We start from the raw sequence: 19,955 nt of genomic DNA on the forward strand, positions 1-19,955 counted from the left end.
AAAACACTTTACACTATGTCACACACATTTAGAGCATTTCTATACCAGGGAAAATCCTGCAACTTTACTGTAGTTTTCTGCTTCCATTTTAGCTCCCAAATCACAACTTGCTGTCTTTATTTTTATTTCCCTTCCCCCTTCTCCTTTCCCTCCTTTAACTAGGAGTTCAATATGTTTCATATATGCAGCCACAAGATGGCAGTGTAGTCTGCCTCTTCTTATATCATGATTTCCTCTTTACATGCTGAAACAGAAAGGGGGGCTGTTTGTTACTAGTTTTCCCTCCTCCATTTCAAATTAATCCACAGAAATCCTTCCAAAGTACAAGAGAGGCACTGGAGGCTTACAGTATCATGTAATCAACCTGGAAACTTCTGTGAGTGGCCATTCACAAGCATGCTATAAATCTCTCATTTAAAGGAGGTTTTATATTGGCTTGTTAAAGTGATTTGGGAGTGTAGGAAAGCTAATGAAATTGTTTCATTCCTAGAGCTAACAATGAAGTAGATTCTAGGCAAACTAAAAATTCAGAAGCATAGAGTCATTTTTAATTATTCATTTTTACCTTGATTGTATGCATTAGAGTATGGATAACATGTATTAGGAATACTTAATTCAAAAGTAGTGATCTGAAGTATACATCACTCCATATAGTGTAATGCTATAGGCATAAGACCACATACTCCACATGAATTAATCAAAAACAACTACTACCTCCAGTTTCCATGCACGGGCAGATCACTACTGCAGCTTAGAATTCTCTTTGCATGGAAGGTCATTTAATGCAAATTGATTACCCTTAAACCACTCTATTGTACTCACTATTAGGGTGGGAAAAGGTGATGAGCAATAGGGAGTATGGAACCCAGTGGGGAGGATAATTATTCCAGATTAATTGAGTACAAGCATATTCTTCTGCAGCGTTTACCACTAGGGCTGAAGCTTGAGCTAATATAGGCATGTGTAGCACACACAAACGACGCGACATCTTGAAAATCAGCACTTCTGTAAGCTAAAGATTCCCTGTGAAAAGGCACTGAAAATCTTAGCTGTTCTGGCTAAATCAGAATTCTTGGAGGGCAAGCAATACTTAACGTCCTCCACTGCAAAACCAAAAAGAAATGCTCGGGTGGCCAGTGCTGTAATGCATTTACGCGGCTCTCTGAATACATCTCAACAGTGGGATAAATCCGGCACAAAGATCCTTCCTTCATCTTGTTAAGAACATCCCTTGAGAATGACAAAGACTACCGTGATACCTTATTTGGGATGGCACAATGTCCTCTACTGGTAAGTAATTATTCCCTTTGTGACCTCTGGCAGGGCTAGAACCCCCTCCATATTTTAAGCAGTTAACTGAGCACATGCAATTAAGCCTAGCAGCCAAGCAGGGAAGCTGATTATTGGGGAACTGTGATTGGCCGCTGTGACTTTGAATTTGAGACTGTGCTTCGCCTCTTCCAGGTACTTGAGTCTCCAGTTGGCAGAGAAGCAGTTAACTGAGCACATGCAATTAAGCCTAGCAGCCAAGCAGGGAAGCTGATTATTGGGGAACTGTGATTGGCCGCTGTGACTTTGAATTTGAGACTGTGCTTCGACTCTTCCAGGTACTTGAGTCTCCAGTTGGCAGAGAAGCAGTTAACTGAGCACATGCAATTAAGCCTAGCAGCCAAGCAGGGAAGCTGATTATTGGGGAACTGTGATTGGCCGCTGTGACTTTGAATTTGAGACTGTGCTTCGCCTCTTCCAGGTACTTGAGTCTCCAGTTGGCAGAGAAGCAGTTAACTGAGCACATGCAATTAAGCCTAGCAGCCAAGCAGGGAAGCTGATTATTGGGGAACTGTGATTGGCCGCTGTGACTTTGAATTTGAGACTGTGCTTCGCCTCTTCCAGGTACTTGAGTCTCCAGCTTGCTGGAGGCGCGAGCCTTCGGCGCGAGCCGCCAAGCAGAACTCCTTACCTCAGAGGTAGAACCCCAGCCCCGGACTGGTCTTCACCACCTCTGCTACAAGACATGCTCTCCTGCACTGTCAGGTTATTAGTCTGGCAATGTGACTGCCGTAACATACCCCAGCTGTTTGCACTTCACTATACCTACCTTCTTGCTTGCTAACACTGCTCTTGGCCAGGCTAGCTCTGGCTAATCCCGTCCTGCGCATGTCTTACTTCCCTGCCTACTTGCTATCTCTCTCCCCATTTCTTCTCCTAATTCCTTTCTCCTCATATCTGTTCCCTATGGCTCGCTCCAAGCTCATCTCTCCCAACTTAGTTCCTATTCGGTGTCTCCCCCCCTCACAGCTGCCTTTCTCATGCTCCTTATGGAACTGTCGCTCTATTGCTTCCAAGGCCCCTGTCATCCAGGACTTGTTCTTCTCTAGATCTCTCCACCTCCTTGCTCTTACTGAAACATGGCTTCCTGCCCATGATACCGCCATCTCTGCTGCCCTCTCTCTTGGAGGACTCTCTTTCTCTCACTCGAGTCGCTCAGAGGGTCGAGGTGGTGGTGTGGGTCTTTTATTATCGAGTTCGTGCCAGTTCCAGCCTCTTTCCATTCCACCTTCACACTGCTTCTCCTCCTTTGAGGCACATGTGGTGAGACTCTTCACTCCGCTGCGACTGCGTGTTGCAGTTCTCTACCGCCCCCCTGGCTCATCCTCTAAATTTCTCTCTGATCTCGACTCATGGCTGTCCTTTCTCCTCTCTGACAACTCTCCTACTCTGATCTTGGGTGACTTCAATATCCATGTGGATGACCCTCACGATGCTGCAGCTCTACGATTTCGCTCCTTATCTTCCTCTTACGATCTTAAGCTCTGCTCTGAAGCACCCACTCATTCCCTTGGACACTGTCTGGATCTTGTCCTCACTCGGAACTGCTCTGTCCTGGACTTTTCTATTGCTGACTTTCCTCTGTCAGATCATCATCTAGTCTCTTTCAATATCACTCACAATCCCCCTCCTTCACGTCCCGCTTCACGCCCTTGTCGTGACCTGCATTCTATCAACTACGAGGCTTTTTCTCAGTCTTTAGCCTCCTCTCTCCCTTCTGTCTACACAGCCGTCTCCTTGGACTCAGCCGTCTCCTCCTTTAACTCCTCCTTATCTTCAACTCTTGATAATCTTGCTCCATCTACAACTCGGATAGTTCGCCCCTCTCAACCCCAACCGTGGCTCACCTCTTTCCTCCGCTACCTTCGCTCTTGCTCCCGGGCAGCCGAACGCCTGTGGCGTAAGACCAAGGACTGGGCGGACTTTGTCCACTACAAATTTGTTCTCTCCTCCTTCTCTTCTGCCATTTCACTGGCCAAACAGCAGCACTACTCAACGTTGATCCAGTCAAATGCTAAGCACCCTCAGCGGCTCTTCGCGTCCTTCAATTCTCTTCTGAAGCCTAATCCGCCATCTCTCCCCGCCTCTCTGTCTGCCAACGACTTTGCCTCTTTCTTCAATGCTAAAATCCAAACTATACGCTCAGATCTAGCCAACTCTGCTCCGCTTCCAGCTCCTGCCCCTCACCTGTCAGTTCCTCCTTCAACTCTCTCGGCGTTCCCTTCGGTCTCAGCTGATGAACTGTCTAAAATACTGCGCTCGTCGAACTGTCTAAAATACTGCGCTCGTCGAAGCCTTCCACTTGTTCCCGTGATCCGATTCCCTCTCGCGTCTTTATTAATCTTATCCCCGCTATTCTCCCGTCCTTGCTTCACATCATTAATTCTTCTCTGTCCTCTGGTTCATTTCCTTCTGCTTTTAAACATGCTACAGTCTCTCCCATTCTCAAAAAACCCACTCTTGATCGACTATCCCTGTCTAACTACCGACCTGTCTCCCTCCTGCCCTTTGTCTCAAAGATCCTGGAACGTCTGGTCTACTCTCGTTGTCTTGACTTTCTCTCTAATAACTCTGCTCTGGATCCCTTTCAATCTGGCTTCCGTCCTTTGCATTCCACTGAAACAGCCCTTACCAAGATCACCAATGATCTCCTTACTGCCAAGTCTAAAGGCCATTATTCCATTCTTATTCTCCTTGATCTAACCGCAGCCTTTGACACGGTTGATCACGATCTTCTCTTAGATTCCCTCCATGACCTTGGACTCTGTGGCTCTGTCTATAACTGGTTCGCCTCCTATCTAGAGGGTCGCTCTTTCAGCGTGTCGGCTAACGGCAGCTCGTCCTCCTCTTCTCCCCTTTCAGTTGGGGTTCCGCAAGGCTCGGTGCTTGGCCCGTTGTTGTTCTCTCTATACATGCTGCCCTTGGGCAAGCTTATTCAATCTCACGGCCTCCAATATCACCTGTATGCCGATGATACACAATTATATCTTTCATCTCCGGAACTTTCTCCAGATGTTCACGATCGTATCTCAGCATGTCTTTCAGATATCTCAGCCTGGCTGCTTCATCGTCGTTTGAAACTTAACATGGCAAAGACTGAATTGCTTGTTTTTCCTCCTAAACCTTCTCCTCACCTCTCATTCTCTCTTACTGTCAACGATGTCACGCTTACTCCGGTCAAGGAAGCTCGTAGTCTTGGCTTTATATTTGACTCCTCGCTCTCCTTTACTCCTCACATCGAGGCTGTAGCTAAATCCTGTCGTTTCTTCCTATATAATATTGCCAGGATTCGACCATTTTTGTCTGTCTCTTCTGCCAAGACTCTCGTTCACGCACTGGTTATCTCTCGGCTGGACTACGGCAACCTTCTTCTCTCTGGCCTTCCTTCGTCTCACATCAGTCCGCTGGTCTCTGTCCACCACTCTGCCGCTAAGATCATCTTCCTGGCCCGCCGCTCTGACCATGTCACTCCACTTCTGAAATCTCTTCATTGGCTTCCAATTCACTCCAGAATCCAATATAAACTTCTCCTGCTGACCTTCAAGGCTCTTCACGGTCTAGCTCCTCCCTATCTCTCCTCTCTCATCTCACACTATCGCCCCGCTCGGGCTCTCCGCTCCTCTGATGCCATGCTTCTCGCCTGCCCAAGGACCTCCACTTCCCTTACTCGGCTTCGTCCTTTTTCTTCTGCTGCCCCTTACGCCTGGAACGCTCTTCCAGAACACTTGAGAACTACAAACTCAATCACTGCTTTTAAAACTCAGCTAAAAACTTTTCTTTTCCCTATAGCCTTCAAATATTGAGTTTGTTCTGACTCTATACTATTAGCTTTACCCTACTCGGTGCCTGTTTACACTTCCCTGTGCCTGTTTGCATTCTCCTTCCCTCTTTATTGTTAACTACAACTTATTAGATTGTAAGCCTATGCGGCAGGGTCTTGCTATGTACTGTGTTATCTGTACAGCACCATGTACATTGATGGTGCTATATAAATAAATAATAATAATAATAATAATAATACTTTGAACATCTGTGTGAGTTACACTCAGCAGTGGGTGAAAAGGCTTTGTCATATGGGTTTTCTGAAGAAAAGAAAGAAGGAAGGCATGCTGTCTGGACTATGAATTACCAGTAGTTACGTCCACTTTAAAGCTTCTTTCAAAAAAGGTGGACAGGGTTGGCATGCTGAGTGCACATTTGCAGTCACTTGACCTTAAACACAAACAAAGCTGAATGATGTACAGTGCAATCCTATGTACATTCATTCAGATGTAAGTCCCATTAAGTTTAATAGGGCTTACTCCCAAGTAAGAGGGTATCAGAAAACAGTATATTAATGAATGAAGCTTTTTTTAAATTTGGAATGCAGTCCCTACTAAGTCTTGATTATTTCTCCTCACAAATTAGTATCTGTCGCCAGCGCTATAACATTACAGAGGTATATGTGTAGATATCTGCCATCCTTGGGGACATTCCAGGTACCTTCCCTATAGACAGAGGGAAACATGCAGCCAGTACTTTACCCAGCTGCTCACTGAAATCTTGCTCCTGGCTTCCCTGTTATCATCTGCAAATGTACTGGGGTGACTTACAAACACTTTAGATCAGGGGTGGGAAACGTAGTCCTACAGATATTTTGGCCTACAACTCCCATGAGCCCTCACCATTGGCTATACTGGCTAGGACTGATGGAAGCATGTCTACACCATCCATTTATCCTGGGGTCATCTCTAGATCGTCCCTGTGCGCCCAAATGATGCACCAGGGATCCCGGGGTCGACCAGAGACTTTCCCCAGGATAATTAAACCTGGGGATTTCCTGGTTTTCCCGCGTCCCAGGACAACTCTGAGGACCATGGCTGGAGTGTCCAGTGCTCCCAGGTCCTGCCTTGGAGTAGTGGGGCTTTTTAAATGAGCACGGAGCTGCACAGGGAGACTCCATGCCCATCAGGGTTGATGGTGGGGAGCAATTTCTCCACCCCCAGGATGGCTGCCAGCGCTTTCATTTAAAGTTGTGGTTTTTTAAAACTTACGTTTTCGGAGGATTGGGGCTCTGCATTTGTGCAACTGGCTCCTCCTTCTCAACCGACCCACCCACCCAAAACACCATGCCGGATGTACCTTTTTCTTTCCAGGAAGTCGCACTTGCATATGGACGCCGCGGGAGGATCATGGAAGCCAGAAAGCCCGAGATCCTCACCCGCTCCCCCAAGTCCTGGAAAGCCCGTAGGTGTAGACTGGTGACTGAAGCTACTCCTTCAGTATTTTCATGCAGGGAAATATGTTTTTACCAATTACGAACTGAGTAAATAAGAGCTGCTAAGTTCAGTTTCTAAAGAGGCACTGGTGATTATATAAAATTAGCAAAAGGTCATAAAATGTCTTGGATCAAAACGGAATCCAAGTCAAATCACCTTTGTGCAGAGTGTTTGCGAATAAAAAGAAGAAAGAAGAGGAGGAGGAGGAGGGAAAAAAGAATCAAGGACACCTTTGAAGTTTCAAGTTTAGTCCCAAAACACAGGAATTCAGAGTGTTAATGGGGAAACATTTGTTATGCAAAGAACTGGCAAAAATCAAGGCATAGTGTAACAGTTAAAGTGTTAGAATAAGGAATTTGCGGTAGCTCCTAGTTACACACAAAACTCAATTTCTAGAGTATTAGAATAAAGGAGACTTTTTAAATTAAAACATGAGTAATGATTGAAATTGTAGGAACAAAGGGAACTAAGCTTCTTACCCTGAGCAATTATCATGGGGAAAGAGGCCATAGCTCAGCAGTAGATATCATGCTTTGCATGCAAATGGTCCCAGGTTCAATGCCTGCCATCTCCAGGTAGGAGTAGGAAAGGTCCGTTTAAAGCTTGGGAGATTTTCTGCCAATCGGTGTAGACAATACTGAGCTACATGGTCTAATTCAGTATAAGACAGCTTCTTAAGTTTTAGGATACGCACATCTTATTTAGATAGACATGGTTATGCATATAACCAATGTCTACCTAAATCTACAATGCATACGTAGAAAATGTGTAATGATGATAATATATCAATTAAAAGCAAAACTGAATTTCAGAAGAGCGCAAGTTTTGGGCCAGTTCAAACAAACTGGCTTGCTGTAGTGGCGATGGGTGTGCAGAGAGTAACAATTCAACTTCTCTCCGATGTGCCATTCGATGTGGCGGTGAACATAACAGCACCAGTGTAACACATGCATAGACAAGTCCACAGGAAAAAGAGTTTGAACAGGATTCTCTGCCATGTGGATTGCCTGTGCGAGCAGCACCCTTTAGCAGCCACCCTGTTCAAATGAGTACATTTGTGTTGGCCCTTAAAAGATAAACTGTTAAAAATAACACACCCAAAATTATATATCGATGGCGATTGCGTTTAAGACTCTTGACTTGGTCAACTTCTCTTCTTGTAGTTTGTTGCTCTTACAATAGATTTTTAGTTTCTCTTTTAATTTTGTTTGTTCAACCTTGTTCTGTTCTTCAATACTGTGATTGACTGTGGCAGTTTGACAAAGTTGTAGACAATGGGGGCAATGACAAGAACATAGAACAGGATGCTGTGTAATTGCAACAGCTGGTGTCTGTCTGTGTGTGTGAGGCACCACGGGTCTCCAGGCACAAGGGCCGGCCCTATCGTTAGGTAGAGTGTGACAGCTATCTCAGGGAGTTGGTTTGGGGTGCCATGAAAAGAAAGCAAATTATTATCTATTTAATTTGTTATTATTGTATTTTTATTCCCAGGGAAGAGGGAAGGTACTTGTGAGATTTTCTGCCTCGGGTGCCAAAGTAACTTGACAGGCTTTAGTTACTGTGCCCCATGACTTTCCTATGGCCCCATCTCCCTGTCTTATCCCTGCCTCGTCTCACACCACTTCATGGGCCATATGCTCTGTTTTTTATTACATTTATATCCCATCTTTCTGCAGTAGTACTAACGGTGCATAGTTAGGTATCACAGGCGGTACCCCATCCAGGCACTAACCAGAACCAGGCTAGCTTAGATTCAGGGAGGTTGCAGAGTTCAAATCATAGTTCTGACCCATTGCCCACCTTCCAGGCTGTGCCTTGATTGAACTTTCTGCCTGCCAGTCCTAACAGTGTGTTGAGTTACCCGGGTTTTCTAATCTTCAATATAATGAATAGTCTTCTATATTATTAATATTATTTGCAATATACAAAAATATCTCCACGTGCCAGCGCTAAATATCAATGAAATAATTTGCTCTATTTTTTATTTTAAAATGTCTCTTAATACTTCTTAATATTAACCTTTCCTATTGGAAGAGTGAGAGAGAACTTAATGTAACGCGAAGAGAATAATACTACAAATGATTGCTGCCTTTTGTTAAACTTATAGCACTGTTTATGATTAGTTTGCAGCTTTGGGACCAGAAGCTGTGCGACACAGACAATACAGTCCTTAAAAGTCATTCTAAGAAACAGACATAGGGCCTTGCTAGACCCTGCCGGATAAGCTGGCAGGGAGGCGGGGCGACGGCGCGCTAACTTTAGTGCGTGCCGCGCCGCCTCCTAGATGGCCGACGCGCAGGGACTACGGAAGCCCTGCAGCGTCGGCCATTTTTTGTTGTTGTTAAAGGGGCCACGTGCGCCTCGAAGACTGCGGACAAGGTAGGAGCCTTTTTTTTAAATTAAGCCCCCCACCCTTTTTTAAATTAAGCCCCCTGCCCCCTGCCCACTCTTTCCCCGCCCTCCCTCCCTGTCCCGTCCTGTGTCGCCATTTGCCATCTCCCTCCCCGTCCCGTCCCGTGTCGCCGTTTGCCATCTCCCTCCCCGTCCCGTCCCCTGTGTCAGCGTTCGCCATCTCCCTCCCCGTCCCGTCCCCTGTGTCGCCGTTCGCCATCTCCTTCCCTGTCCCGTGTCACCGTTCGCCATCTCCCTCCCTGTCCCGTGTCGCCATTTGCCATCTCCCTCCTCGTCCCCTGTGTCAGCGTTCGCCATCTCCCTCCCCGTCTCGTCCCCTGTGTTGCCGTTCGCCATCTCCCTCCCTGTCCCGTGTCGCCGTTCGCCATCTCCCTCCCTGTCCCTTGTCACCGTTCGCCATCCCTTACTGTCCCGTGTCGCCCTTCGCCATCCCTCACTGTCCCGTGTCGCCCTTCGCCATCCCTCTCTCCTGCTGGTCCAGCCTTCCCCTCCCATGTCCCCCCCCCCGGGATCCCCCCCGGCCGGATGGGCACAGCGCGGAGTAGCCGCAAAAAGCCACGGACCTGCACGGACCCTGCAGAAAAGGCGCACCATAAGCGACTTCGCTTATGGCGCGTATGGGGAGGCTTTAGTGCGGCCTGGGCCCGGATTCCCCTGTGCGTCATGAGGACGCACAGCAGGGAAACCGGGCCTCAAAGTGCGCTAACGCCTCGTCTAGCAAGGCCCATAGTTTATCCTTAAAGGCATTTAATAGATGCAGATTATAGCTGCTACTGGACCAAACTGACTTGTTTAAATTGAAATGAAGTTGGTTTTTCAGCTGCATCTTATCAAGCTTGGGTAGTCAGAGCAAAATTACAGAACTGTTGCATATCTGGACGATGTGGTACCCAGTAAAACAAAGATAGTTACTGAGCAGACAGATGGTAATTGAATAAAAAAAATCATTTCTAAACCACCCAATAGCTGAAGCTCTCTGGTGGTTCACAACAATTAATTTAATTTTGCTTTACCCGGAGAGGGACTGGCTCAAGACTTTAAGGGACAATGTGGGTTACCCATATATATCCAACCCCATTGAATAGCAATGGAAACTTGGTAAGGAAAGAAGACAATGCCAAATCTGCTATTCTATCAGCTGAATTGGAGCATTTGGACCAACTGCATCCATGACAATTGTGCTCATTTACTGACATTTGACCAGGATCTTTTAACACAACTATCTAAACCGTTAAGAATTTAGCTTTAAGGTGAATTATATTAAATCAGTCTTCCCTGACCTAAAACATGTGATGTTTTAGACGATAGTGTCCAGCATTGCTGACCATTGGCCATGCTGACTGGGGCTGATGGGAGTTGGAGTCCAAAACATCAGGCTGGGAAGGTCCTCTAAAATTTAAAGCACCTGGCTACACAGGTTTATGGATTGGGATTTCTAATTCCACCCCCCGCCCCAATGTGCCTCCTACCCACACCAGAGTTAAAATCAAGTCTTGTAAAAACAACACGGCAGTTTAGAAAAGTAACTCAGAAAATGGCCACAGCAAGTGTTTTTCCGCCCTCCTGTGCACAGATAAACCTTGTTGCAGTAGCACAAGATGTTCAGGGCAAGATAATTTCAGTTGACTAACAAATGAGTCATTTCTATTTCAGAGAGACGTGTGGTGGAATATACAGTGTTTAATTAACATCCCTTTCCTTGTTTCAAGAAAAGGTCCCCTCTGCAATGCCCCCACCCTTCCCGGCCTGGCAGCTTCAATGCACAAATAAGATACAAAATTTGCAGTGGAGACAAAGTACACCCCCTTCAAGTAATACAGAAATTAAGTGCTGGAGTATGGAAATTAGATAGTCTTCAAGGTAGGTGGGGGGGGAGGGGGGGGGAGAGGTCCCCGACTCCAAATTAGGCCTCACTGTGCTATAATCACACAAGCCTGATAGCAAGTTTGCTGACAGCCTGCTGCTCAAATACCTAATTGGAATGCCGGAATGGGTAGCCTGATGAGGTGATCCTTGTCAGTTTATATGCCGCTCTCTGCTGAAGCCACTTAAATGGATATGAAATTGTTATTTTTAAAGAGGATGAAAACAAAACACTCTCTCTCTTATTTATTTTTTCATGCATGTGTGATGTTCAACAGCCGTCTCATTAACGTTTATTTTCTCGACTGAATCAGTTAGCACTGAGCCGTGGTGGAGGGAAATATACCAAGCAAAAGGAAATACATGCTGATAACACAGAATGCTGGCAAAGAAATCTCAATATTGGGCCTGATTCGCTAATTTACCTATCAATCAATTCTGTTGTGCAACCAGTTTATTTAAAGGCTTATCTAAAACATGGGGAAGAACGATATCCCAAATTAGGGTTTTAATAGCTGTATGAGCACCCCACTATGTACACACAGTCAAAGGCTTTATCTTTTCACCATAGCCGAGTACAGAATCTGAAATGTGATGCTTGCACTCATGTGCTGGTTGGCCATTGTGTGAACAGAAGGCTGGACTAGAGGGACATTGGTCTCATCCAGCATGGATCTTCTTATGTTGTTAAATGTGTGTATATTGTGAGGGGTGGGGGGGATTTAGAGTTGCAATCCTATATACATGTACCTGGGCCTACAGTTTACTGGAAATGGTGGATTGCACTTTTAATTCTCAGTCAATAGGTGGGGTCAAAAATATCCTGACTGCTCAACAAATTCTGTCCTTTGTGTCAGTCTTCTACAACTCCATGCTCCTGGTATTCCCCAACTATGCTGAGGTGTGAAAACATAAATGTTTTTATCCTAGCAGGAGTTTAGATCCTTTCTACCCCTAATGGAATGACCGAGACAACTGAAAAGATAGGCATGTGAGTTGCTAAGGGCCAAAGTGCCCCCACTAAAAATGTTTTATTTATATGGTTATTCTTCATGTCTACAGATGCTTAGATCAGAATCTATTCTTTCCATTTCTCATTAAAAGGAGAATAGAGGGTGAAAACACAATATTTTGTCTATTTTCATAACAGACTAATCAGTCATGTTCCTTGAAATCCACAGTACCCCATTGATGTACAAGCCGCTTTTACAATCCTGAATTTGTAAAATCAGTTCCAGCAAAGCCAGTTTTTAAAAAATCACTGCTATTGCAGAGTTCTTGCTGAGCAATATTAACTAACTGTGCTTTTGGGGTCATTTTGAGACTCTCCTACAATGTGAGACTCTTCCACAGTGCTTTATGCCATATGAGAATGCTACAATTTATGAACAATTGGTGCCATTCAGCGGGAGGTGCCCAATAAGGCAGTATAGGCCACTCAAACCCAAGACGTATGACATAAAATTCTGACTGATGCCAGAATAACAGAGAAAAATATGCTTTATGATGCTGATGTATGTAAGGTGAAGGAAAAGGTGCCCCAGCAGCTCAAAACCTAGACCAGACAGGAGTTGAGAAACTAAGAATAATTTACATAGTTTTGGGTGAAATATAACAACTGCCAACTTTTCTACCAATAGACAAGGAATTAGCTAAGAGAAAACTGACTCTAGTGAGCAAATTTGAAAACAAGACTAAACCACAACCACCCACAAAAGAAATTCCCACAGAAATCCAAAGTGTTAACAGCAAAAAATTTGGCTTTCAAGAAGATTTACTTCTTGTGAGTTATGTATCAAAGAAAAGAAAAAAATTCTTTTTCTTTGATACATAATTTGGATTAAAATTAAAATTGGGAGTCTCCTTTTTCTAATCCATAAAAATGCAGCAATTGATATGATTCTTAAACGAAAGGTGGTGTCTCCACACACACTTTCAAACGCATGGTCGAATGGTGATCAATGGTGTGAGTTGTTGTTGTTGTTTCAAATATAGTGGACATTAGGCAGTATTCAATGATGACATTCCGTAAATTCAAATAATGGTAGCAGAACTCCGCTGCATCTTTCCGTTATGCAAGTGGTTGCCATTGCACTTATGCAACTGGTTGTGTGAGCGGGAATGCACAACACGTTGAACAAGAGATATGCAAAACCATTTGAGCAATCAGGCTTGCACAAATGTAACTTCAATTGGATTTTTCTTTTGTGCATAGTTCATGACCTAGCTTCCGCTAGCACAATATATATATATATATATTGCGCTAACAGAATGACACAGTTAAATACTGCCTGATTAAATGCCTATATTGTTTGGCAACTGAACAACCCATGACAGAGTGAACATCCCAAAAGTACATCTTCTTTGTAGACATGAGTAGAATTGGGGCTTGACACATAGGGTTGACTCTTGACACATAGCGCATTCTTATTGTACTGTTATTCTTGTGTAAACCGCCCAGAGAGCTTTGGCTATAGGGCGCCGGGCGGCATATTAATTAAATAAATAAATAAATAAACAAATAAATAAATAAAACTCTTTAAATTATATGCATGTTAATGGCACAACATGTTGTTTTATGTTTAACACACTGTTCTTATAGGCAAATTCAATTTATTGCCTACCTCAGAGTTTAGATTTCTGCATTAGACTGGATTAGGAACGAGTTTACATCTATTTGAGGTAGCAATGACATGTGAAAATTACAGAAACTCAAACTTGTAATCTTAGTGAATAAAATAAAAAACAAATGGACCCAAATCCTTTTCATTGGCACATTTCTTTTCACCCTTATGCATTGATCCAATGGGGAGTCTTTGAAACACCAACCCTGTTCAGATGATATGCTAAGCCATGGTGGTTAAGCATTTTGAGCTAAACGTTATGGCTTAGCGTGTTGTGTGAACCATTCCTAACCATGGTGGCTACATAGCAATGGTTTAAACACCCTCACTAACCATTTGCTGCAAAAGGGTTAGCAGCCTAATCATGGTTTAGCGTGTTGTCTGAACAGGCCCATTATCAGAGACATGATTATCAAGAAGCTCGGCTACTCATCATTATTGCCAGATTTAAGGAATTCCAGTCACCCCTACTAATCCAAATAAATGAAAAACCTTAAAGGAATCCATTGTTTGCATTACGATATGATCTAGATTACCTTTTCCAGTAGACCAAAATGGGTGTTTTTAACTCACTGGATTAAGTGGGCTTTAGAGTGCCCAATTGTTTTTGAGGAGACTCTAGGGAACTAGTGCCAGGTCCTTAATCACAAGAGCGCGCAGTCATAATTTTTTAAAAGGCAGATGGGATCTTCCTTCCTGACACAATTTGTAGACAAGCATTATACATAAGATAACTCAGTGATGCTAAATGTCGCATTGAAAATAGGTCCATACTTTCCAAACCTGATTATCAGAAGTTCAAAACACGTCCGCTAGAGCCTAATAAAAAGAATTAATATATCTTTTAAACAGAGAATAATATGTATGCAAATTAGGGTAAAAAATTAAAAAAGATTTTCACCCACTATTTTAGAAAATGTGTTGTGTGTCCTTAGAAAAAAAATGAATTCACATTGTCAGCATATTCAATTTAGGTATTTAGCATGTAAACAATAGTGTGAATCAAGCCCTTTTCTAGTTTGTATTTAAATTCAGAACCTGAATACTATAAATGCTAATTAAATACTCTATTTAATGACAAAAATGAAGAGCTAGGCTAATTTCAATTTGCAAATACCCCTCATTACAATGTTTTCCCTTGGAAAGTGGAAATTGTATCTCATACCTTTTAAGAAAAATGAATCATTTAATCATTATTCATTCAACTTTTTTTTTTAAAAAAAACATTTTAATGCTCTTTTGTATAAGGATTGATTTTAATGGAGATACAATTGGTTTTCCTGACAAAAAGGTTTTTTAACAATATTTAATTAAATATCTCCAAAGTTAATTTGGATTTGGTTTGCAGATGCAAATTACACTATCAATATTAAAGTAAAAATAAATACATAAAATGAATTCATTAGGAAATCAGACTTATTTCTTTTAGAACTTTTAGTGGACCCTATAATTTTCAAATATTCAAACTTGGAAAAGGGTTACGTATTATAGATAACTGCGGAACATCCCTTAATGATCTATGCCTTGTTTTAGATTACAGAATGCTTTCAAATATGTACCTTAAGGCAAAAGTTATAATTGCTGTAATTCAACAACATTCATTTCCCCTAATTTGTGTCCAGACGTGGTCTTGTCTGCACGTAACGTTAAATCAATGCTTAGCATTATGTGAATAAGTCTCAGGCTTGTGCATCCCTTTCCTCCCCTACTGTGGCTGTAAGGAGACCTGAGGCATCCATTTCCTATTTTTAGCTAATTATATTTTATCATTACTTTCAAAAAGGACCAACTATGGCCAGTTTAATCTATGATTTATTGAAACAAGCCAGGATCATACCGTAGTTTAAACTAATGATTTATTGAAACAAGCCAGGATCATACCGTAGTTTAAACTAATCAGTTTACAGTGTTGTTTACACAGTTGTAGAAGAAGATATTGGCGTGGTTTGGAATGCTAAAATTATGTCCAAGCTGGAACAATGGGCAGTATTCAACACTGCCCCTGGGCCAAGGGAACCCACCATTGGTACGATGGGAAGTGAGCACTTCTTAAAGCAAAAGGAAATGAGCCAAAATGCTCATTTCCAGAACGGAATAAGTCAGCAGACCTCGCTAAGAGGAGCTCTGCAGACTTGTCCTTTCCAGAAAAATGTTTTTCAGCTCATTTCTAGGGTTGCTCTAGGAAGCACTAGTTTCCTTTGTACTGGCATTGGGTCTCACAGGTGAAACATAATTAGCAGAGGCACACTGGCTGTGTTGGATACTGTTATTATTAATGAATTAATTTAATTTATATACTGTCTTTGCACTAACATTAGTGTTCATTGTATACACATACTGTCCTATACATTCCGTCCATGGTCCAAACTGCACGTGATATGTAATTCCATGATTCTAAACATATAGCAGAATAATATGGGAATGAGATGGAAGGGTCCTGAGGTGGTAGAGTGTGCTGTGCCACTTCTGACTGCAAGTGTGGAATCAATTTATGCGTATGCTCCCCTACATCCCTCCCACACTGTATGCAATGTAGACTTTGCTGATTGTCCTTTCGGGGTCCAAGTAGGATTTTTTGGCTCATAGTCTGATTGGCTGGGGCTATGAGTCTTTTTGCCTACTTCACATTGTGGGGCTGGAGCAAATTTTGGCAAATCTGGTTTACATTTCTGTTTTTAGGCTTATTTGGTCACATTTCCCAGGTAGGCTGGTACGGGCAGGCAGGATTAAGGGCAACAGAGATTGTGAGAGTTTTGAGGCATCGTTTTGGTGACAGGTGATGCTTGAGGCCTTCCGCTGAGGGTTTTGCGGACCTAATGGGGGAATAAGGGTTACTTGTGAGACCAATTCACCTTACCCACCAGGTGTTTCATGGCCTGGGAGGGGGTGACACGGGAAGACATCACTTCCCAAAATGGGGGCAGTCCTGGGGGGTGGTAATCTTACAGATACTACTCAGAAGACATGGAATGTTTTTGCCTGGCATATTGCTTGGCTAGTTGCTGGTACAGATTAGGGGCCCTCCCAAGTATTTCTCCTTGCAGAACTTCAATAAATGCGACCCAAGTTTTTATACCATACACACGTGTCTTGTCTTTTTATTTCCTCTCTCTTTTCACCCGCAAAACCAGGACAAGAGAAGCAAGCTCGATTAGATCATTTTTCCTTGATGTGCTAGACTTTACTTTCACGGAGAATTTCATGGGAGGAAATGTTAAAAAACATTTCCCACAGGCTGTTTCGACACCTGCCTTTTTTCCTGGGATCATCCCAGGATCATCCCTGTGCATGCAAATAACACACAGGGGATCCCGGGAGTAGGCAGGGACGATCCCTCCATTTTTCTGGGTTAATCCTTAGGTGTAGAAAGGGCTACAGTCCACTCTCACTACCTTGACATTGCATCCACTCATTCTTCTGCATGTGTAGACCAGCTTTAACCCTTTCAGTGTCGACATTTTTCAAACCACCTGTTCCTCCCAAAGCATTAAGTGATGGCTTCTTGTTGGTAGATTCTATCGTTATTTAAACAGTAATTTTAGGCTACTGCTATATTGTTATAAATACTGAAATTCACTACTAGCTATGTACTCAGGCAGCCGTCCACATACCCTCCAGATGTTTCAGATGACAACTCCCGCCATTCCTGATGATTTATCATGCTGGCTGGGGCTGATGGAAGTTGAAGTCCAAAACATTTGGACAGCACTAAACTGGGGAAGGCTGCTCAAGGATTTTGTTCAGTCTGTAATCTGGAAGTGAATCAATACTCACTCATCCGGATTTTTATGATGCAGTTTTCGGCTTTAAAACACACACATCAAAATGCAGATGAAATGCATATTTTATCATAAAATCCATATAAAAATGAATATTCTAGAATCAACTGCATACTAAATTTCGGGGGTGGGTGGGGTGTTAAACAAGCAAAACAAATCCAGATTAATGTACAAACAGAATGGATTGGACTGATGAATGAACAAATGTAAAATTGACACAGACCAAAAATAATTTGATCCATCTATCCCTATTCACTGCTCATCCTGACTCACAACAAGAATATGTACAAATTGGGGCTTCCTCAGAAGCAACCTATGCATGTACACAATGGAGTTATAGGCCAGAAAAACACAAGACATGTAACTGGGAGGGAAAGTGATTCAAAAGCACTACTCTCCTAATATATGACTGTTGTATGTGAAATGTTCTTTTTTAGTTGCAATAAGTATTTTACAAACATTTCTTAGTAATTCTTTTGAATCTTGTAATTTATTATTTATTTATTTATTACATTTTTATACCGCCCAATAGCCGAAGCTCTCTGGGCGGTTCACAAAAATTAAAACCATCATAAAACAACCAACAGGTTAAAATTTAATGTCACCATTAAATAAATACAGTGTAATGAAAACTATAGAGCTGGAGCAACTTCATCCCAAGCAGAAACCACTGAAACCAAATACGACTGCTACAGAGACTAAAAACAATATCCTTCCACCAGCATTTTAGAACAAGGCATTTTCTACAAACGTATGGAGTTAATAGATACAAACAAAGCGAAGGTTAGTAAAATGTCTACCCGTTTGATCTTAGCCCCCCTCACCTGTTCCCCTTCTTTCCTCTGTCCTGAGAAGAAGAGACTTCGCGGAAATATCGGGGTAAGCCCTTGGACTTTATTTTGTTACACCCTCTAAACAAAGAGAGACAAAAAAGTATATAAAGCTTATAGACAGAATTCCTCGGATGTACCCTAAGTTAAGTAATGCAGAGACTGATATCAGGTTTAGTTCATCTGAATGGATATGCTATTTCCCAAATCCCTTCCCAGTTTTCTTCTACTAGTTGGCAAGCAAAATTGTAAGAGTGAAACTAGTCCTCAGGATGCAAAATAATTTATTTGTATGAAGCCCAGTGCGTTTCAGCCTGTGTCTTATTAAAGGCCTTCTTCAGGAGGTTGTTAGAAGATGTCTTTAGATTTTCCTCTAGCAATAAGATGAGGAGACATCTTATTGCTAGAGGAAAATCTGCAGACATCTTCTAACAACACCCTGAAGAAGGCCTTTAATAGGACACAGGCCGAAACGTGCTGGGCTTCATACAAATAAATTATTTTGCATCCTGAGGACTAGTTTTGCTCTTCTTTTGATAAGCAAAAATTATAACCAGAACGATGAGTGTCATTACAAGGCTGTTTTCTTTCTTGCTTGTCCCCCACCCGAGGTTCTACCCACAGCAAGGGCAGAAGCAGGTGCCTAAACTGAGGAGGATCTAGGTTGAAATCTAGCACTGAGCAAGCCGACCTCTACTTGCACGACAGGATTTCTCCTTGCTCTCCTCCTCCCTGCATCCCCTCCGCTCCCGCCAAATTTGATAGTGGTGTTTAAAGCAAGAAGCAGTTAAATCACTAAATCTGTTTAGACTTTAAATTGTCAGTAAAAGAAACAAGGAGGAAGCGATGATCTCTGAGGAGCATTGGTGCCACCAGCAAAATCAACAGAAGGGACCCCAAGTACAGCAGAGCTGGTTTACCACATTTTGAAGTAAATTCAAATTCAAGTATGCCATTCCATCTAAAGAAGCTCTCCAAAAGACCATTAAGTCTGAAGTCTAAAATTATCCATGTGCACAAGTGTTGAGGAGCTCTCGGTTCTAGAGAGGGCAGAGTTGACCGTGATTAGTACTATCTCCCCAACCAGGTAAGTCAGGTTCCCAGGCAATGGATGATCTTAGGCCTGGCAGTGTTTTTAGACTCTTAGGTGATGGCTGTGCTTTTTATCAGCTTCATCGTATTTTCAGATTGTCTTCCCTAGAATACAGGGATCTGGCAACTGTCATCCCAACTCACTGTCATCCCACAAAACAGATTAATGTAATGCGTACTAACATGTTACAGGAAGCCAGATTCCGGCTGCACATCAGGAAAAACTTCCTGACTGTTAGAGCAGTACAACAATGGAACCAGTTACCTAGGGAGGTTGTGGGCTCTCCCACACTAGAGGCATTCAAGAGGCAGCTGGACAACCATCTGTCAAGTCTGCTTTAGGGTGGATTCCTGCATTGAGCAGGGGGTTGGACTCGATGGCCTTATAGGCCCCTTCCAACTCTACTATTCTATGATTCTATGAAATTACCTCTGAACATGGTTCAGAAGCTTTTTTGGCTAGTCACACAATTCAAGCTGCTGGTTTCTTTGTTTGTTTGTTTAAATCTATAAAGCCCAATAAGAACACAGTCTAGCATATTTCAGATGCTAAAGAAAGAGGTTTTGCATTGCTCTGAAAGAACAATATGATATTGCACAGACTTGGTGCCACAAGAGCAAAGGCCCTGCTCCATCCAACTATTTCACCACTTCTGTAGAAGAAGCTGTGAGCAAGTTCTCTAGTCTCAAAGGATATCCAAGTTCATGCAGGGAACATATGCTAAGACTTACTATTCTCAAAAAGGAAAGCAACACCCTCTTTGTTTA

General features: G+C 42.9%; 1 protein-coding gene across 4 annotated transcripts in view; it reads right to left on the reverse strand.

Moving 5' to 3' along the window:
• PTPRG (protein tyrosine phosphatase receptor type G) overlaps positions 1 to 19,955 on the reverse strand; it is a 689,896-nt gene that overhangs the window by 73,184 nt on the left and 596,757 nt on the right. For 2 of the 4 annotated variants that reach the window (XM_063122068.1, XM_063122070.1), the window contains exon 14: positions 18,090 to 18,176. The exons of the other annotated variants lie outside the window; for them this stretch is intronic. In XM_063122068.1, coding sequence (XP_062978138.1) covers positions 18,090 to 18,176 — 87 coding nt within the window. The remainder of the gene's footprint in view (positions 1 to 18,089; positions 18,177 to 19,955) is intronic. 4 annotated transcript variants of the gene reach the window in all.

The sequence above is a fragment of the Elgaria multicarinata genome, chromosome 3, assembly GCF_023053635.1.
Source record: "Elgaria multicarinata webbii isolate HBS135686 ecotype San Diego chromosome 3, rElgMul1.1.pri, whole genome shotgun sequence".
NCBI classification, from domain to species: Eukaryota; Metazoa; Chordata; class Lepidosauria; order Squamata; family Anguidae; genus Elgaria; species Elgaria multicarinata.